The sequence below is a fragment of the Amphiura filiformis genome, chromosome 14 (assembly GCF_039555335.1).
Source record: "Amphiura filiformis chromosome 14, Afil_fr2py, whole genome shotgun sequence".
In the NCBI taxonomy this organism is placed as follows: Eukaryota; Metazoa; Echinodermata; class Ophiuroidea; order Amphilepidida; family Amphiuridae; genus Amphiura; species Amphiura filiformis.
In genome coordinates, this window is record NC_092641.1 from 50,203,419 (window position 1) to 50,221,834 (window position 18,416).

The 18,416-nt window shown below is 38.7% G+C and overlaps 1 protein-coding gene across 44 annotated transcripts in view; it reads right to left on the minus strand.

Annotated features, from left to right (window-relative positions):
• The window catches only part of LOC140170248 (uncharacterized), a 244,712-nt gene that overhangs the window by 193,836 nt on the left and 32,460 nt on the right, over positions 1–18,416 (minus strand). The window contains exon 5 of one of the 44 annotated variants that reach the window (XM_072193592.1): positions 1,422–2,920. The exons of 35 other annotated variants lie outside the window; for them this stretch is intronic. In XM_072193592.1, coding sequence (XP_072049693.1) covers positions 2,495–2,920 — 426 coding nt within the window. In that variant the 3' untranslated portion in view covers positions 1,422–2,494. 8 more of the 44 variants (XM_072193628.1, XM_072193595.1, XM_072193590.1 and 5 more) reach the window with 8 other exon arrangements.

Consider the following 18,416-nt stretch of genomic DNA (forward strand, 5'->3'; position numbering starts at 1 on the left):
ACACAAATCCAAATTGCCTTCCAATACATGCTGCACTTCTGACGGATGGTTTTTTACAAACGCTTTGGCAGCTAGTCCATGGGAGCTAGCTTTATCGGTGGTGATAAAAATCCCAAAGCCCATTCGTTCAAGATCAGAAGCAGCATCTTTGAAATCCTGAGCCGTTACATGCAAGTGCTTCCAGTTGCAACGAATTGCCTGGTGGGTTGACACTGGTCCTGCTGTCTGCAGAATAGCCGCCATGAAGCTTCGCTTGGATGGAGGACACTTGGGGCTCAGAAGACCAAACTTGGATGGATTCTGGATCAAAATAGAAGATTGAGATGTACATGTACTCATCAACATTGCTCTCATAATTATGTGAAATCAACATTTACGACCAAGATCTAAAAATTCCCTCCCACCAAACACTTTCCATCAGAATTATGCAGCAACAAACAAATCTTAACCCGAATAGAGGGTAGGCCTATATGGTGTATAGAGTTAGGATTTGGTTAGGCTTATATTTTGAGACTAGGGTTAAACATCCTACAGTTGGCTTATCCAATACGCTCTTTCGGGATTTCTCTACCGGATATCGATTTGTACCGAAATTCCTTCCCACAAGGTAATAGACATATTGCATAACAATATACAGTTTAGAGATTAATCAGTCTCCTTTGTTATATAATACGCATATTGTCAGTGTCCGAATTCAGAAAATAAAAGGGGTTGTGGTTGTCCACAGAAGTTTTTGGTTGTCCGTAAGCTGCCACAATCTGAAACAACTACATGTGACCAATAAAGTGGAGTGAATGTAGTCAATTTATGAACAATTACTCTTAAATATTTAACAATTCATCAGTTGTGTTAGGTTTGAGCAAACTAACATGCTGGGCGAACAGACAACCAAAATTTCGAACACTGCATATTGTGTTGTGGGAAGGAATTTTGGTACAAATCGCCATCCGGTAGGGAAACCCCGAAAACATGTATTAGAAACACCCACCTCCAGTTGAAACTCACCAGGAATATTTCTGAGGTTATCATACCCAAGAATTTAACACTTCCCCATTCGACCTACATTGCACCATACACAAACTTCCCCACTGAAATGAGACTTTCGTTGGCAATGTATGAGGACCATGTTTGTTTCTTTGTTTTATATTTTATGTAGGCAATGTTGTAATTTTGTGAAAATGGAATTGGTATTTTACTTTTTCATTGTTGCATCTGAAGTCTATCAATATTGCACACATATTGGAAATTTATAAATGCCTATATTTAGTTGCATTAATTTGTATCCTGCCATCTAAATGAAACACATTTCAAAACACAAAACATGACACGAGAGATTAAGCTGAAATTCAGTTTTTTCAATCAATTTTTAATGAGCCATATATTATAACATGAAGAACTATTATGTACTATAGAACATTTGAATGCTGTCCCATTCGCCTATTGCACGGTTCCGCCATAATGCAAGGAGAGCCTCGAACTGGCATGACATGAAAGAAAGAATTGCATAACTTTATGCAATGTTATATGACTGGTTCAATTCCCATTCATGCATGCTGCCAAATCGAGGCTCTCCACGCACATGGTGTAACCATACAATGGGTGAATTTTGCATTATCACCAATGTATTGGTATTTCAGTTACCTATTGCCAATATATTATTTACTCAATAATACACCCACCGGTTCCACATGTGTGAAGAGGGGTTTTGAAGACATCACTCTCAATGGGCTATTCCAGAAATTAACAGTACCCTTAAAGAAAACATGGGATTGATTCTCAACAATTTAGCCTGTGTTCTCAATGGGAATTCCAAAGCAAAATGTATATACATTGATTATGTTCATAAAGACATGGGATTTCCTAAAAATAAAATTCAATGGAATTTTCCCCAAAATTGGAATTCCCATTGGAATTTCCCAAACTGGTAATTCCCATTTCCCCCATGAAATTTTGGTCTGGAAATTCCTGTGAGGAATGACATGTCTTCTTGGGGTGCACTTAATTTCTGGAACAGCCCAATATCAATTGGGTGAAACCTAACACAGTTAATTTCATTTGATGATAAACTAAGTCACTGACACATCCATTTTGCATTTTGCAAATTATTAATTGTACCTGCCTACATATTTAACAGAACTATATGAAATCAATGATGACATGGTTAAATTATAAGAATACATTTTTGTACTGGGTGAACACAATATTACTAACTAGGTACCTCACAAACACACTACACAAAATTAAGCTTCATTACTTTGTAAAATTTTAGAAAGACGATCCAGTTCCATCCTAATGTAGCTGAGTACGGTACTATCAGGCTCAGTTGGGTCCATTTTTAAAATACAATGCGGGGACATGACATCCACACCCACTAAAACCTGTCCATAAACCACTGAATTTTCCCCCGAATGTTGTCTTATTGGTTTGGCCTGTAACTTTGACCTTTACTGATCATTTGACGAACTTGCACTGATCTCATGAACAGCTTCCCTCATCACATGAACATCTTTTTTGGCACTAGCCCCTGCTCCACAAGTTTTGACCGTACATTCCAGCTAATTGTCTTTGGTGCAGGTTTATTGTATCTAGCAGTGTAAACCTCATAATTGCAAAGACTCGGACTTGCTTCCAGCAGTGGCTGAGCTTCAGCAGGAGTCTTCTTTACAATCACATAATGGGAGCGCCCTCGCATGGCTGCGAGAGGAACCATAGTGCCAAGACCTTTCTGATGCAGTTCAGTGGCAGCATCTTCAAACTGCTCCTGGGTCAGAGATCGCAGAAATCTCCAGTTGCAAGTCACTGCTTTACATGTGGACACTGGACCACGAGTTTGCAGGATGGCAGACATGATGTTCTTCTTGGACACCACCGAGTTCTGATGGAGTATGCCGTGTTTGCTGGGTTTCCGTTTATATGGGCCCTGAAGGAAGAATAAAACCATGCCATGTCACTTAATTTAATACTTCTAAATGCCCAACCTTTGATAATCCACTAAAAATAGTAACAATCCCACATCATACCGAATTAAACATCTACTTCCGCAATGTCACATGTGCATCAGCAATGTCTCATCGTCATGAGACCTGCTCTCACCAAATGAGCGTAAAGGGGCAAGAAGGTAATTTTGAGATCTCCTGGCTGCACTGAGTTGATATTCTTTATTTGATTTGCACCTGTACAAGACAGTAGTATGACTTGTAAATGGGGCACAACATACGCACAATGGAGCATTCACAAGACATACTACTGGCTTGCACTGGTGCACGTCACACAAAGAATTAACATCAACTCAGCAGTAGCGCAGCACGGCCCTGCACTTCTTAGATCGCCTTGATAAGAGTTCGAAGCCCTGTCGTCAACAGAGGGCAGTAAACTCGAGGTAAAGAATATCCCAAATCGCGCTAATGAGCTGGGCAGTAACCGTAGAAAAAGCTCGTTTCTAGGGAAAATTGACAAGTAACTTGCACAAATTTCTAGATACAGTTACTATAAGGTCGTGCGATGTATTCAAACCATTTGTTAACCATTTCTTTTTTAGGGAGCAATAATTATTTATCATGAATATTATTGTCATGTTGATGACATCATAATTACTCGCATTTTGTTCATTTTTAAATTTTGAAACATTTAACGCTCAAACGCGTCACACAAAATCAATCACATATATTTTTCTTTATTTCACCAGAGTGTCCTTGCCAAGATTCTAGCATCAGACCATGCGCTTTCTCAAGATACAGCCTTCATAAGTGTTAGATCACTTCTGTACAATTCTTATAATTTGTTTCATGCATACAAATAGCGATGCACGCTTTTTGTTGTGTTTTGATAGGTTTTCATGTCCGATTTTAACGATAAAACATTATTCCCTATAGAAAACAATATGGCAAAACATACAACAGTTTGTAACATTCTCCATGAACTTAACCATCTATGTTTGGATTGTGATGTAATTAACGTGTGTAATGAGATTTTCTCTTTCTGAATCTGACTTGTAAAATATTATTTTTCATCACAATTTCTCATCAAATTCATACATTTCTGGGTCAAAAGTCAGGTAAAACACTTTGTGGTTTTGAAATTTGGTTTAGAAATAACGCTAATAAAATCATTTGGGTTGATCAAGCAGTTGCTTTTATGATTTTCAAGGCAATATGCATAAATGATGAATTTGCATGTACATAATTTTTCACTTCAGTAAGCTCGCCTTTTGACCAACGCTCATTATTGATCACGGGTTATATTGTATGCGATTGACATCAAAGAACCACATGTGTATGAGCTTATGCATTGAATTGAATTACACAATGGTTATTCAGGTTATTGATCGCTAGATGGAAGCGAACATGATACATATTACGTAGGATTCCATGCCTGTGCGGGGATTTGAACCCTAGCGACCAGAACTATGAACACTTTGAAGTGTTAGCACCTTGCAGGGCCGTGGCAGGCTCTGTGCTGTACTCTTGATACTCGAGGCATTACAGTTTGTTTCCCTGTTTCACTCATTCTGCGGGAGCAGGTCACATTACACATGTCACACTATTTGGACTGCACCATACACACCTATGAATCTACTCATAAAACTGTGTTCCAACAAACATAGTGTCTCTCCTTCATACACTTCCCATACGAAAGTAAAATGGTCTACAAGCAAGGTGCAGCAACAATAAACCTTTTCAATTAAACTATCCATCCCAATAAACAAGAGAAACTGGCACAAGACAGTGAAGATGCATTCAATGCAGAGGAAAACACAGTGGATAAAACTGAGGATTTACAATATGCATTGTCTTTGTAAGTGATGGATAAGTACTGAATAAATTTTTGTCTTGAGCAATTCAAAATCTTAATAGAGACATCTAGATAGGGACTTAGATATTCTCTACAAGTTTTCTCTTCATAATCCACAAGTCCACCTGAATCTAATGCAATTATCACATCAGGATTTGTGCAAGTCTAAAATCTAATCCTGACAAATAACCAATCACACACACACTATGGACCACAATGGCCTCATCCCAATGACATAGTTCAATAAACTCAATTTAACACTCATAGTGCAAAATTTGACCCAAATTTTCCAAGGTCATTCAATGAATGTATACAAATGTATTGGGGTTAAAGAACTGTGCCCTGATAGGTGAACATGTTGTGGATCCTAGTGACATGACCAACATCAATGACCAGTGACCACACTAATAGTTTTCTCATGATCGCATGAACAGCTTTTTTGACACCAGTCCCATCTCAACAAGTTTGGATCGCACTTGCCAACTTATTGTCATTGGCGGGGGTTTCTGATATCTAGCCGTATAAACCTCTGTATTGCATAGCTCAGGACTGACTTCTAACACTGCCCAAGCCTCGGCAGGATCCTTCTTTATGAACACGGGAAAATTGCGCCTGGCATGGCTACCAGCGGAATGACGGTGCCGAGCCCTTTACGGTCCAATTCCTCCGCAGCCTCTTGAAACTGCTGCTGAGTGAGCGATCGCAGGAATCTCCAATTGCAAGTCACTGCGTTACAAGTGGACACTGGGCCACGAGTTTGTAGGATAGCAGACATAATGTTCTCCTTGGATATCACCGAGTTCTGATGGAGTATACCTTGTTTGCTGGGTTTCCGTTTATATGGGCCCTGGAGGGAGAATAAAAATCATTCCATACAAAACAACTGTCAGTGATTTAGAAAAAATAATAATAACTTGCCACTTCACTTCATAGTTTTATAGCTACTTGATAAAGAGTTCAGCTCAATTTACAATGTCACAAATTCCTGTCTAAAACAATACATCTACACATCAATCTAGATGATATGACATAGTAATGTAAATTGCTGTAAACCTTTGACGAGAATGTTCACAAGGTGCAACTCACAATGCATATGGCTGCAACATTAACAATAACACATGAATACTACGCTTCACAGGCTCTGTGTTAACATCGCGGAAGTACGCTCTGATCTAAGGTTTATTTACAGCAAAATAGTTAAGTTTAAATTTCCTAATTCCAACCAAATGATACATGAAGAAATCAAGATATAGTAATAAAAGTATTTTCATTCAAAACGAAAACAGTGATTAGATCATTTTAAATCGGTGGCGCAATCTATCCATTTGGCTACAGCAATCTATTTCGGAAAAATTCCTCAATTTATTCACAAATCTAAAAACTAGAAGTGTATTACATGAACTCCACTTGATACACAAGTATCTGAATCGATTACACGATCACCGTAAGTACATTGATCAGAAAAATCATAATTTCACAAGTGTCAAATCATCACATGAATTGTTTTTGAGAGACAAGTCCCATGGACACCAATTTCGCTCTGACATTCCACGAGATAGTCTTTGTCGCCTGTCTATGAAACCTTGTCGCATAAACATCGGGCGAACACAAATCCGTATTAGCCTCCAGCGCAGCATGCGCTTCAGCCGGATGCTTCTTAACAAAAACCTGCCGAGACCTGTTACTGCTGCCGGAGAGACTAACCACTTGACCAAAACCAATCTTCTCCAGTTCAACCGCTGCTGCGCTAAACTGCTGTGCGGTGGCGCACTTTAGGAACTTCCAGTTAGCTCGGATAGCGATGGTTGTGGAGACGGGACCGACAGTTTGTACGATCGCTGCCATGATGCTTCTTTTTGATACAATCGAGTTGGGACTCAATATACCGGACTTGGTAAGATGTAAGCCAGCCTGCACAGAAAACAAAACCCAGAAATCACCAGTGATTACAATCCTCACAAAACAAACATGGATAAAAACAAGAACAGTAACACAAGACATTACATTCTATGGTCACCGACTGATTTTGTTTGGTATTTATGTATGCATGTCATGCTTTTGCCGTTGTCTGCCGTTGTGTGTGTCGTTGTTAAATTGACCAAAGATGCCGGGGAAGATGTGACTATGACAGTGAAAGGCAGTGGTCTTTTCAAGGTGTGATCTGTACTGATTATGTAACAGCCTTGTTTGAGTCTAATATCTGCTTCTCTAATCTCCATTTATATCCCAGTATATTGCACACAGCATGAATGCACCTTTTCTAAAAAACATCATATTCATAAACTCCATACATGTACTATTGAAACCAGTATCATCATTAAAGATTTTCAACATAGAGCATCATTTGAACAGCAGGCTGGGAAATCCCAAGTATGCAAATTCATTCACGAAAAACACATTCTTTAAAACTACTGATTTCATAACACAACCATTCCTGCAACGCCAATTTTTGTCTAATTAAAAGGCAAAAACAATGAGATCCAGCTGGACAAAAACACTACCACCAAGTCTATACAGGCTATGCATCCGCTTGATGTTCATGGATTAAATTTTGAGTTGACACTTGTGGACCTTGATCCCAGGGGGGTACTCAGCACAAATGACCATACACAGACGTGTCCAACATTTGAGAATTTTTGAGATCCTAGTGCAAGGATTGGCCAGTTGTCCATACCCCCCCGATGTGACCTTAATCTTCCACACAGGTAAAGTGAATTTCAAATGATGTTGAGAGACTCCTTTTGAAATTTACACCCCCTGTGCAGGAAATTAAGGTCATATATTTTCCATAGGGGTGTATGTATTTCAACTGGATCCGACAATTCGCCATCAAAAGTGGTTACGCAATTCTCTTGTATACCGGATCACGCTATTTTGGTATGCCTTCGAGTGCCAGGGGCATGATCCAGTTTACATTGTAACATTACGTAATTTCGCTGGCGAATTGATGGATGGAGCAGAGATTGCGAAGTAGATTGTCAGGGAGGGAAGAAACAATGCTAACGTTCTTCACTGCATAAAGTGCATAATTCTTTTGCCCTGGATGTGAATAATTTTATTCTAGATATTATATTACATCATAATTTGTATGTGGATCTAAAAACGGCCTGGGGAAAACAAACTTCACCCACTGTTTGGAAGAAACCAATTTTTTTGGGGTAGATATCATCATTATTATTAAGTCATTCAATTTCTGAACAAATTGTGTCTTGTTTTTGTCAGTTTGCAAAGAACCTCTCACCGTTACACACAACTAAATTTGTTCACTTATTACGTGAGCGTTCGACACGACGACCCTGTGTCTTTTTCAAACTGGTGGTGACTGACTGGTTTATTGATCTGCATGACGGGCGAGTGGAATTCAGATTTTAATTATAGCAGGCTTAGCAGCTGCCTGATATTATGTGTGTGTGTTTTTTTTTTTTTTTTATTTAAACTTTTTTTTCTGTTGTACTTCCTACCTCGAAATTGGTGGTGTTGTTACTACATGTTTAAAGTTACGGATTCTTGAAAAACATATACCGTTCTCGAAAAGGGGGTACCATTGTAATGCTCTATCACATACAGACACATTTTATGTCGAGGTGAGATGATCTCTAGTTGGTCTTTGATAAGTCAGGCAACTTGTGAATGAATAGTTCATTCTGATGCTTCAAGAAAGGAGCTTAAATTATGAATCATGTAGGCACAGTCAAAGTTCCCTTGCATCTATCAGCCCTCATTATCGGGTGATGCAGAGACTTAAGCTGAATTAATACTCCATCGCTGAGCTACGAGCGATCAGTATTTGACCAATGAGGAAGTGCGCTTTTGCTAACGCAACAGAAATCGCGCTACCTCATTGCCTAGGAACCAATCCCTCGTCGCCCAGTGATAGGAGTAGTGTAGGTAACACCCAAAACAATTCACTGTTAGGTAAATCCCATTAGCTTTTGCGTACTATTTACTCCTAGGTGATGACGTATTTATCATTGCCCACATCCTTCCTACGCACAATGATCATCGATAAATTGTGATGTGCGACATCGATGATACGTCATCAGGGGTAAATACACAAAGGCTTATAGGCTTTACCAAAAACAGTTGATCCATGTAACATGTAAAATTTATTTACCATTTCGGGCCGTAATCACTTATTCCCCATCTATGTTCAACAAAATATGCACATCAGCATTTAAACAGCCGAAAAGATTTCTGGGGTCAGTATGGAAATTATCATCCCACACCCAAAAGCACACAAAAGAAGACATCATCCAAGTCAGGTATATCATTTTATTTGTATTTTTAATAAAAAACATGAAAGCAGTGGCATGACAGTTTAAAAACATTATTCTTACAGAACAAGCTTTATATAATATCTTAAGTTTACAATACAACAGCTGATGTTCACAATATGAAAGAAGGTATTTTTTACATCTATCTATAATTTTAAATTTGATGGATCTCAAACAGTATGTATTTGAATTGGGGTTATTTTATAATTTTTTTACAAAAAGTTGGCCATCTATTGAGTGATGATCATTTTACAGGGCCTGTTTCGAAATACAGGGGTAAATCACCGCATGGTTCCTCTGATTCTATGAGCCCTGATTTGCATTGAATTTTGTAGTCTAAGAGCAAAAAATATAAAAAATAAGTTAAGAACCCATCAATGGTCAGTAAATAGGCAAGGATATTACAAAACATTCTTAAAAGTGATGTAGTTCTGATTATGACAACAAATCACTCGTTTTTTGTTTTTATGCAACAGGTGTTTAAGCAATCTGGTTATGATTAATTTTAAAGGGTGGTATGGCTTTGGCTTAGGTTAAGGAGTATGATAAATTCTTTTTTTAAATTATTGGTGATCATTGATCACTGATCACAAAGAAAGTGAGGTATCCAGGCCTTTTATGTGCCAATGACCAATGGTCAACACCGCTGATCAGCCAATCAGCTTTAATTGTTTATTGACACTTCTGCATTCACATGCGAATATGATCGATGCATGGCACATACCACAGAAGAATTTCAGGCCTAACAGATAAAATGGGCAAAGAACAAAGTGGAAATGGACTCTTATTTCTATTCATGTTTTATGCAGCCAAAACACTGCTGCTGACCACCATGGGTCTTGTAATCAATTTAACATGAATGAGCTATGCCAGTTGAAATCTATACACCCCTATGGAAGACACTACCTTAATCTTCCACATGGGGAATGTGAATTTTAAATGATAACCTGAATGGGTCACTCCATTTTAAGATCACACGCCCTGTGTGAAAGATAAGGTTTCATCTTCCACCAGAGGGCATATGGAGTTTAACTGGAATAGCCTAATATATAGCACACATCTTCTTGATGGTTTTGTTTATTTACATACAATGAAATGTACACAATATCAAAATATTTACAAACGTTGTAAAAAAAAAATTATGATCATAAATGGACTGAAGATATACGACTACCAATCTGGACTCAACACAATTATTATCTTTTCTTGAGACACATTGGAGATTAGGTTTTCCACATGCTCACCTAACAGGACTAAATTTGTCTATCCCAATATGCTTAATCATAGAATGGCCTTTGCAATATATGTGTATGATACATAAATTCACACTTGGAACTCAGATTTTAAGATAATATTGTTAAATGGCGGCTACTGATCAAGCCATAACACTGATGCTATCCTGGCTCATAATCTGATCCACAGTCAATTATCGACAATCGCCAGCAGAGATAAACTTGCAATGTTGCATGTGACATTAGTTGCCATGATTGGTTGCGGACCTGCACAGTGCACCATTTTCTGATCGGATTGACAGGACATCAGACGCAACATTCCAGGTTTATCTACTGGCGATTACAGATCCTTATGTGTTAAGAGCTATTATTTAAGCTTTTATCAAATTACAAAATTTGAAAAACAAAAATTACAGATTATCAGAGACAACTTCAATAATATTTTGTTTTTTTCTCATTTAAACACCCAGTGAGATTATCAAATATGAATAATTACAATTTTACAAAGTTACTATCTTCGATTTCAATCATACATAAGAGAAACAAATGGGAGAACAAAACTTTGTCAAAGCAGTTTTGTCATCTGATAGCAAATGTTAAGTTCAGGAAAATAGCAACTTGTTTTTTCTAATTACAAATCTCATTTTCTATGTTTATTCTAAAAATTATGCTTTGAAAGTAACAGGTGAAAATAATGATAAATGTTACCATTCTTTAGAACACAAGTAACTGGAAAAGTGACAAAAAAAGTGCGTAAATCCGAAAGGTTTAACATTTCAATACAGAACACATACAAGGAAGCAGAGGAAAAGAGTCTCTGCAACAATTTAAAACAAAATTTAAACCTATATAAATTATGGAGAACTACTATCAGTTCAACATCATTTAAATATCATGATGATCAAGCCCTTGTTTTCAGAACAGTTCTACATGAAATGATTTTGAGAAACCAATTTCATTGCAACCAACCTAGCGCGCAAAGGGAATTTAATCGCTTTCGGAGCCGGTTTGGCAAACCTGGTCGCATAGAGTTCCGCTGTACACAACTGCGGATTAGCGCTTAAGATCCCTTCAATTTCCGACGGCATTTTCTTTATAAAGACATTGTGACCTTTGCTGCGATCGCTACGGACAGTTACGAGGGAACCCAAGCGGTTGGCTTCAAGCTCTGCAGCAGCCTGATCAAAATCTTTAGCCGTGATTTGATGAAGGCTCATTTTTGTGTACCTCACCGCATCTGTGGTAGAGACCGGGCCTGACGTTTTCAAAATGGCCGACATGATGTCTCGAATGTTAAATGAAGGTTGCGCTTTCTTATTGCTGGAACCAGACTCAGTGTCACTTGGCATTCTCTGTAAAATAACAAAGCAAAGACCATAGAAAATATCCTGTAGCTGACAAGACTCACACAAACCAAAAACATACATGGAATTCACAGAACATACTAGTTACTACACTAACATATTAAAGTCAAATTTTACTGAAGATAAATTGCGATATTTTGGCACAAATTGTCAGAACCCTCTATTGTAAGGGAGAATATTCAAATGCAAAGTTGCTTTCTTTCATTTCACGGCCAACATACAACGTAACTACAAGAAAGAGGAAAAGAGACTAAGGGAGAGGTTTGTCATCGGTTCCTTATCAGTCATATGTTCCTTTGACAGAGCAACTGTGCTACCATTTCCGAAACACAACAAATGAACCTGCTCACACTAGGATCCACAACATGCTCAATCAGGGCAGAGTTCTGTAACCCAATAGGATGAGTCCATTGTGGTCCATAGTGCCTTCATCAACATTGACACTACATTGGAACCCTACACATAGACACAAACACCACCAATAATTGAAACTAATCCATATCAAGGGCCAACCAAACACATGACATGTAGCTTTTTCTAGTTTTTATTTCAGTTTTGCTCCCAAACATGTCCTTGAATAATGAAATTCAGGAAGTGGCAAATGTGAAGCCTCGTAATCCACAAGAAAGATCATGTCAATCACATGAAACTGTCCTGCTTTACCAGCTTCATAGCGACAAGCTTGGCCCTGAGTGGCAACCCTATAGCTTTTGAAGACTTTTTCCCGTATCTTCTTGCGTACACCTCAGGAGTGCACAGCTTTGGATTCGCACAAAGCGCCCCCTCGACTTCCTGCGGTGGCTTTTTAATGAACGCTTGAACAGACGGCCCTCTGACCGCTGGCAACGACATCAAAGTTCCAAAATGTGCCCTCTCCAGCTCCTTGGCAGCATCGATGAACTGTTCAGTAGTGCTGGCCAAGAGGCTCATTTTTGTGAACTTGACCGCTTTAGGTGTCGACACTGGCCCTGCGGTTATCAAGATGGCTTCCATGATGTCTGTTACCCCAATAGAATGGTGTTCCATCTTTATCTTTTGCCAATTGAAGGAGCAGTTCTGAAAAAAGTCAAGAAATTACACAAAACTGAAGTAAAGAAATTGCACAAACCTGAAGTCAATGCAAGAACTAAGATGATTCAGCACTTCTAATGTACATGTACAAGCAAAAAAATGCTACAACCAGAAATTTCTGCCAGAATGTTTTGTTCATATCTATACAAAAAGTTATTGTTATTTTGATCTTACACAAAAATTTTGGATAGGGTCGGATGGGGAAGGTTTTTACTCTCTCATATAGTAACTTGACCATTGTGAGCCAACAATAGGGTCAATATGTTTTTAAACTGTAAAAGAGAGGGAAACACCACATCGTTGGCTATATTTAATTTCCATTAAAAGATGAACATTTTGTTGAAAGTAACAGCCACAAAAATATTCACCCTTGGCTGAGAAATCGGACCAAACTTCATTGGATACATTGAAGCACAAAGAGAATTAAATAATGAATAAATTTTTATGTTGGTTTCAGCAACAAATCTGATCCTGAAATTTTTCTGGGGTTTTTTTTACTGCATTTTCTAAATTTAAAAAAATTGCCAAAATCGGGTCACTTGGGTAACGGCAAGACAACAATTTCTTTTGGTTCTAATAAAAGGATCTATAGTTCGACCTCTACTGCCTGGAAAAGATGTAAACTATGAAATAATTTTTAAGACACCATTCCTTTGCAACCTTTCAAAACTGGAATCTCACAGAAAACAAACCTAATGATGCTATCACATACCAACCATGATATGCATACAGTACAATGAATTTTTACAAAAGTTATAGCTCCAAATTATGTAAATTCCACCGACATGTTCAGTTCATTACCAAGAAGTACTAAGTCTAACCATACTGAATTGATTACGCCTGACTCGCCTACACTAGGTCATCTCCCTGACTCGCCAATAGTAGGTCAGCTACATGAAGCATTGCTGAGACACAAGGTTCATAGCGACAAGCTTGGCTCGAACTGAAAATGCAATGGCTCTTGAGCAGCTTTGCGTGTATCTTTTTGTGTATGTCTGTATGTCGCAATACTCAGGATTTTTAACCAGCGCTTTTTCAACCTCGGACGGTGGCTTTTTGAGAAACACTTTCAACGGTATGCCGCCTTTCCCGGTTGGTAGGGAAACCAAAGTACCAAAAGTTCTTTTGCAGCTTGCATGAACTGCTGAGCTGTGATATTGCGCAGACTACGTTTTGTAGACTTGACAGCCATTGGCGTGGACACGGGCCCAGCCGTTATCACGATTCCTTCCATTATTGTTTTAATTCCAGGATCGGGATACTTGTCGGTGTGTGATATGGCGTCACTCTGAAACAATTAAACAAACAACACTGAACAGTCACTTATTATGTATGAATGAGGCAAGCCGAAATACTTAATTTGAAAACTGTTTTGAAAATGGTCATTTAAAAGGGAAGCCTATTGATGCTGTACCAATCAACAAGATCTGCCTATGCAAAATGAATTATTACATGAAATGTTCTTGCGACACAAGTTTCATAGAGACAAGCTTAGCTCTTAGTTGGAAAGAAATCGCTTTTGATGATCCTTTTGTGTATCTTTTGGAATACGTATCAAGATCACAAAACTCGGGATTGGCACTCAGGGCCTGCTCAACCTCTCCCGGTGGCTTTTTTATAAACACAAAAATGTGCTTTCCGCCTCCAGCTGGTACGGATGTTAAAGTGCCAAAGTTTGCGCCTTCCAGTTGTTTTGCAGCTTCAACAAACTGTTGTGTTGACGCCAAACGCAGACTCATTTTTGTACACTTCACAGCCTTGGGTGTCGAGACGGGCCCCGACGTTATCAAGATTGCTTCCATGATGTCTGCCATCCCAAAAGAGGGCTGCATCTTTCCTTGCAATTTGCTGGCTCGGCTCTGAAAGAAATCGCACAATACGGATGTCAACATCATGCAAGGAAAGATGACACTTAGGACTAGACACATTTCAAGAAAAAACAACCAAGTTGGAAGAGTTCAATACATGATGTACTGTTCATACCAACATTTCAAATGCCGGCTGTACTGTCTATTGAATAACTAAATATTTTCTTCTGGAAGAAGTTTCATAGCAACAAGCTTGGCTTTGACTTGATATGAGATCACTTTTAAGGAAGACTTTGTCGTGTATCTACTTGCATACGTTGCAAGATCACACAAGTCTGGATTTGTATTCAGTGCCTGCTCAACTTCTAGAGGCGGCTTTTTTATAAAAACTTTCAATATCTGGCCCTTCCCGATTGTTAAAGACACAAAAGTGCCAAAGTTGGACTCTAATTCTTTTGCAGCGTCGCTAAACTGCTGAGAAGTGACGTGTCGGAGACTCATTTTTGTGTACTTCACCGCTCTAAGGGTAGCCAGTGGACCTTTGGTAATCAGGATTCCTTGCTTGATGTTTCTCATAGCAATTGAGGAAGGCTTCTTTGCTTGCGACTTGTTGGTTCTGATCTGAAATGATGAAACATACACAATCCGATATTGTCACTATCATAAAGACTATACTACAAATACTAAGCCGATTTGAACTTTTCAACAAAATGACATAAGTTTGACCGATCCTGTACTTTTTCATGTACATGCACTTCATGTGCCTACACTATTTGAGCCAATCACATGTTGTTCAGACAAAAGTCCCATGGCAACAAGCTTGGCTTTGACTTTAAGCGAGATGACTTTCGAAGACGTTGCTGCGTATCTGTTTGCGTACGTAGCAAGATCACACAAGTCCGGATTAGCACTCAGGGCTTGCTCAACTTCTAGTGGTGGCTTCTTCACAAAAACTTTCAGAATTTGGCCCTTCCCCATTGTTAACGACACGCAAGTGCCAAAGTTGGCCTCTTCCAATTCTTTTGCCGCGACGTTGAACTGCTGGATTGAGACATGATGGAGACTCATTCTTGTGGATGTTACTGTTCTCAGGATAGCCAGCGGTCCTTTAGTTATCAAGAGTCCTTGCATGATGTCTCTCATGCTAACTGAGGATGGCTTCTTTGCTTGTGGCTTCTTGGTTCCGATCTGAAATGATGAAACACACACAATCCTGAATAGTCACCATAAAAGATCACACTAAAAGTGAAACAAGTTTAAATAAAGAAATACATAAAAAAGTTCCTCGTCTATTGAAACAGTTAAGTATACTAATCACATGCCTACATAATGAAATGCGATCACTGATACTGCAACCATCATATAATCTTGAATTGCCTAACCGGAAAACTCTAACAAAGAAAAACTCAAAATACACGAGTTCCTGCTCAAATCAAACAAGTAGTCCCAATTGTGTTCACCAGTACAATATTGTGTTATTCATTTCAATCACATGCCTACACTAAATCGATCAATTACATGAAATGTTCAGGAGACACAAGTTTCATAGCAACAAGCTTGGCACGTAGTTGGAAAGAAACCGCCTTTGAACATCCTTTCTTGTATCTTTTTGTGTATGTTTCAAGATCACAAAACTGTGGATTCACACTTAGGGCCTGCTCAACTTCTGCAGGTGTCTTTTTAAGAAACACTGAAGTACTGGCTCCCCTTCTGCTTTCTCTTAAAGGAAACGACTTCAGAGTGCCAAAGTTGGCCTTTTCCAATTCTTTTGCAGCGTCGCTAAACTGCTGAATTGAGATGTGATTGAGGCGCATTTTTGCATACATCACTGCCCTCATGGTAGCCAACGGCCCTGCAGTTAGCAAGATCCCTTCCATCACCTCTGCAATTCCAATCGGGGATGACTTCTTGGCTTTTGATTTGACCACTCGGCTCTGAAATAATCAAATACACAAAGTATGTCACCTTCATATTACAATATCGAGTTTACAAGAAAACATTTTCTGAAATTGCCTCAGCTAATGAAACCTAGCAACTGGTGTGTTGATTGACTTGATGGATGGTCTTTTACTTTCTTCACACATTGACAATGCTTGTCAGACAGTGTTTCCAGTAAAAAAAATCTTACATTTTGGTAACTAATTCGATCAAAAATGTCAAGTGTTGTTGACCTGTTGTAAATTATCTTTATTGTCGACATGTATGCACAACATATAAATCCCTACTACAGGAGACAAAAACCACATTGGGAAGGTTTTTCTGAACTTCACATTCCTGCACTAAATCAATTGTATGTTGGAGACACCGACTATAACTACCACCAGAAATTACCACTTGAAAAGCAAATCCAAATGTATACTGAAAATACAATAGTTCCTGATCTAATCAAAGTTCTTAAAGGTTTTATCTGTGTCACCTTCATGACATTTAATCACATGCCTACATGTACACTTAATCAATTACATGAAATGTTCAGGAGACACAAGTTTCATAGCGACAAGCTTGGCACGAAGTTGGAAAGAAACCGCCTTTGAACATCCTTTCTTGTATCTTTTTGTGTATGTTTCAAGATCACAAAACTGTGGATTCACACTTAGGGCCTGCTCAACTTCTGCAGGTGTCTTTTTAAGAAACACTAAAGTACTGGCTCCCCCTCTGCTTTCTCTTAAAGGTAACGACTTCAGAGTGCCAAAGTTGGCCGTTTCCAATTCTTTTGCAGCGTCGCTAAACTGCTGAATTGAGATGTGATTGAGGCGCATTTTTTCATTTTTCACTGCCCTCAAGGTAGCCAACGGCCCTGCAGTTAGCAAGATCCCTTCCATCACCTCTGCAATTCCAATCGGGGATGACTTCTTGGCTTTTGATTTGACCACTCGGCTCTGAAATAATCAAATACACAAAGTATGTCACCTTCATATTACAATATCGAGTTTACAAGAAAACATTTTCCGAAATTGCCTCAGCTAATGAAACCTAGCAACTGGTGTGTTGATTGACTTGATGGATGGTCTTTTACTTTCTTCACACATTGACAATGCTCTATTGTCCTATCAGACAGTGTTTCCAGTAAAAAATTATACATTATTACTTCGATCAAAAATGTCAGTGTTGTTAACCTCTTGTAAATTATCTTTGCCGACATGTATGCAAAACATATAAACCCCTACTACGGGAAGAAAAAAACGCTATAGGGAAGGTTTTTACTGATCTTTCTTAACTTCACATTCCTGCACTAAATCAATTGTATGTTGGAGACACCGACTATAACTACCACCAGAAATTACCACTTGAAAAGCAAAACCAAATACTGAAAATACAATAGTTCCTGATCTAATCAAAGTTCTTAAAGGTTTTACCCGTGTCACCTTCATGACATTCAATCACATGCCTACACTAAATCAATTACATGAAATGTTCAGGTGACACAAGTTTCATAGCGACAAGCTTGGCTCGTAGTTGAAATGAAATCGCTTTTGAAGAACCCTTCTTGTATCTTTTTGCATATGTTTCGAGATCACAAAACTGCGGATTCGCACTCAGGTCCTGCTCAACTTCTTCAGGTGTTTTTTTCATAAAAACTATAGAAATGCTTCCTCCTCCATTTTCTCTTAAAGGTATTGACACCAGAGTACCAAAGTTGGCCTTTTCTAATTCTTTTGCAGCGTCGCTAAACTGTTGAAATGAGATATGGTTGAGGCGCATTTTAGTGTATTTCACCGCCTTCAGGGTAGCCAGCGGTCCTGCCGTTAGCAAGATTCCTTCCATCACCTCTGTAATTCCAATTGATGACGACTCCTTGGCTTGCGATTTGATGACTCGGCTCTGAAATAATCAAATACACAATATTCTGAATAGTCACCATCATAAATTACTAAG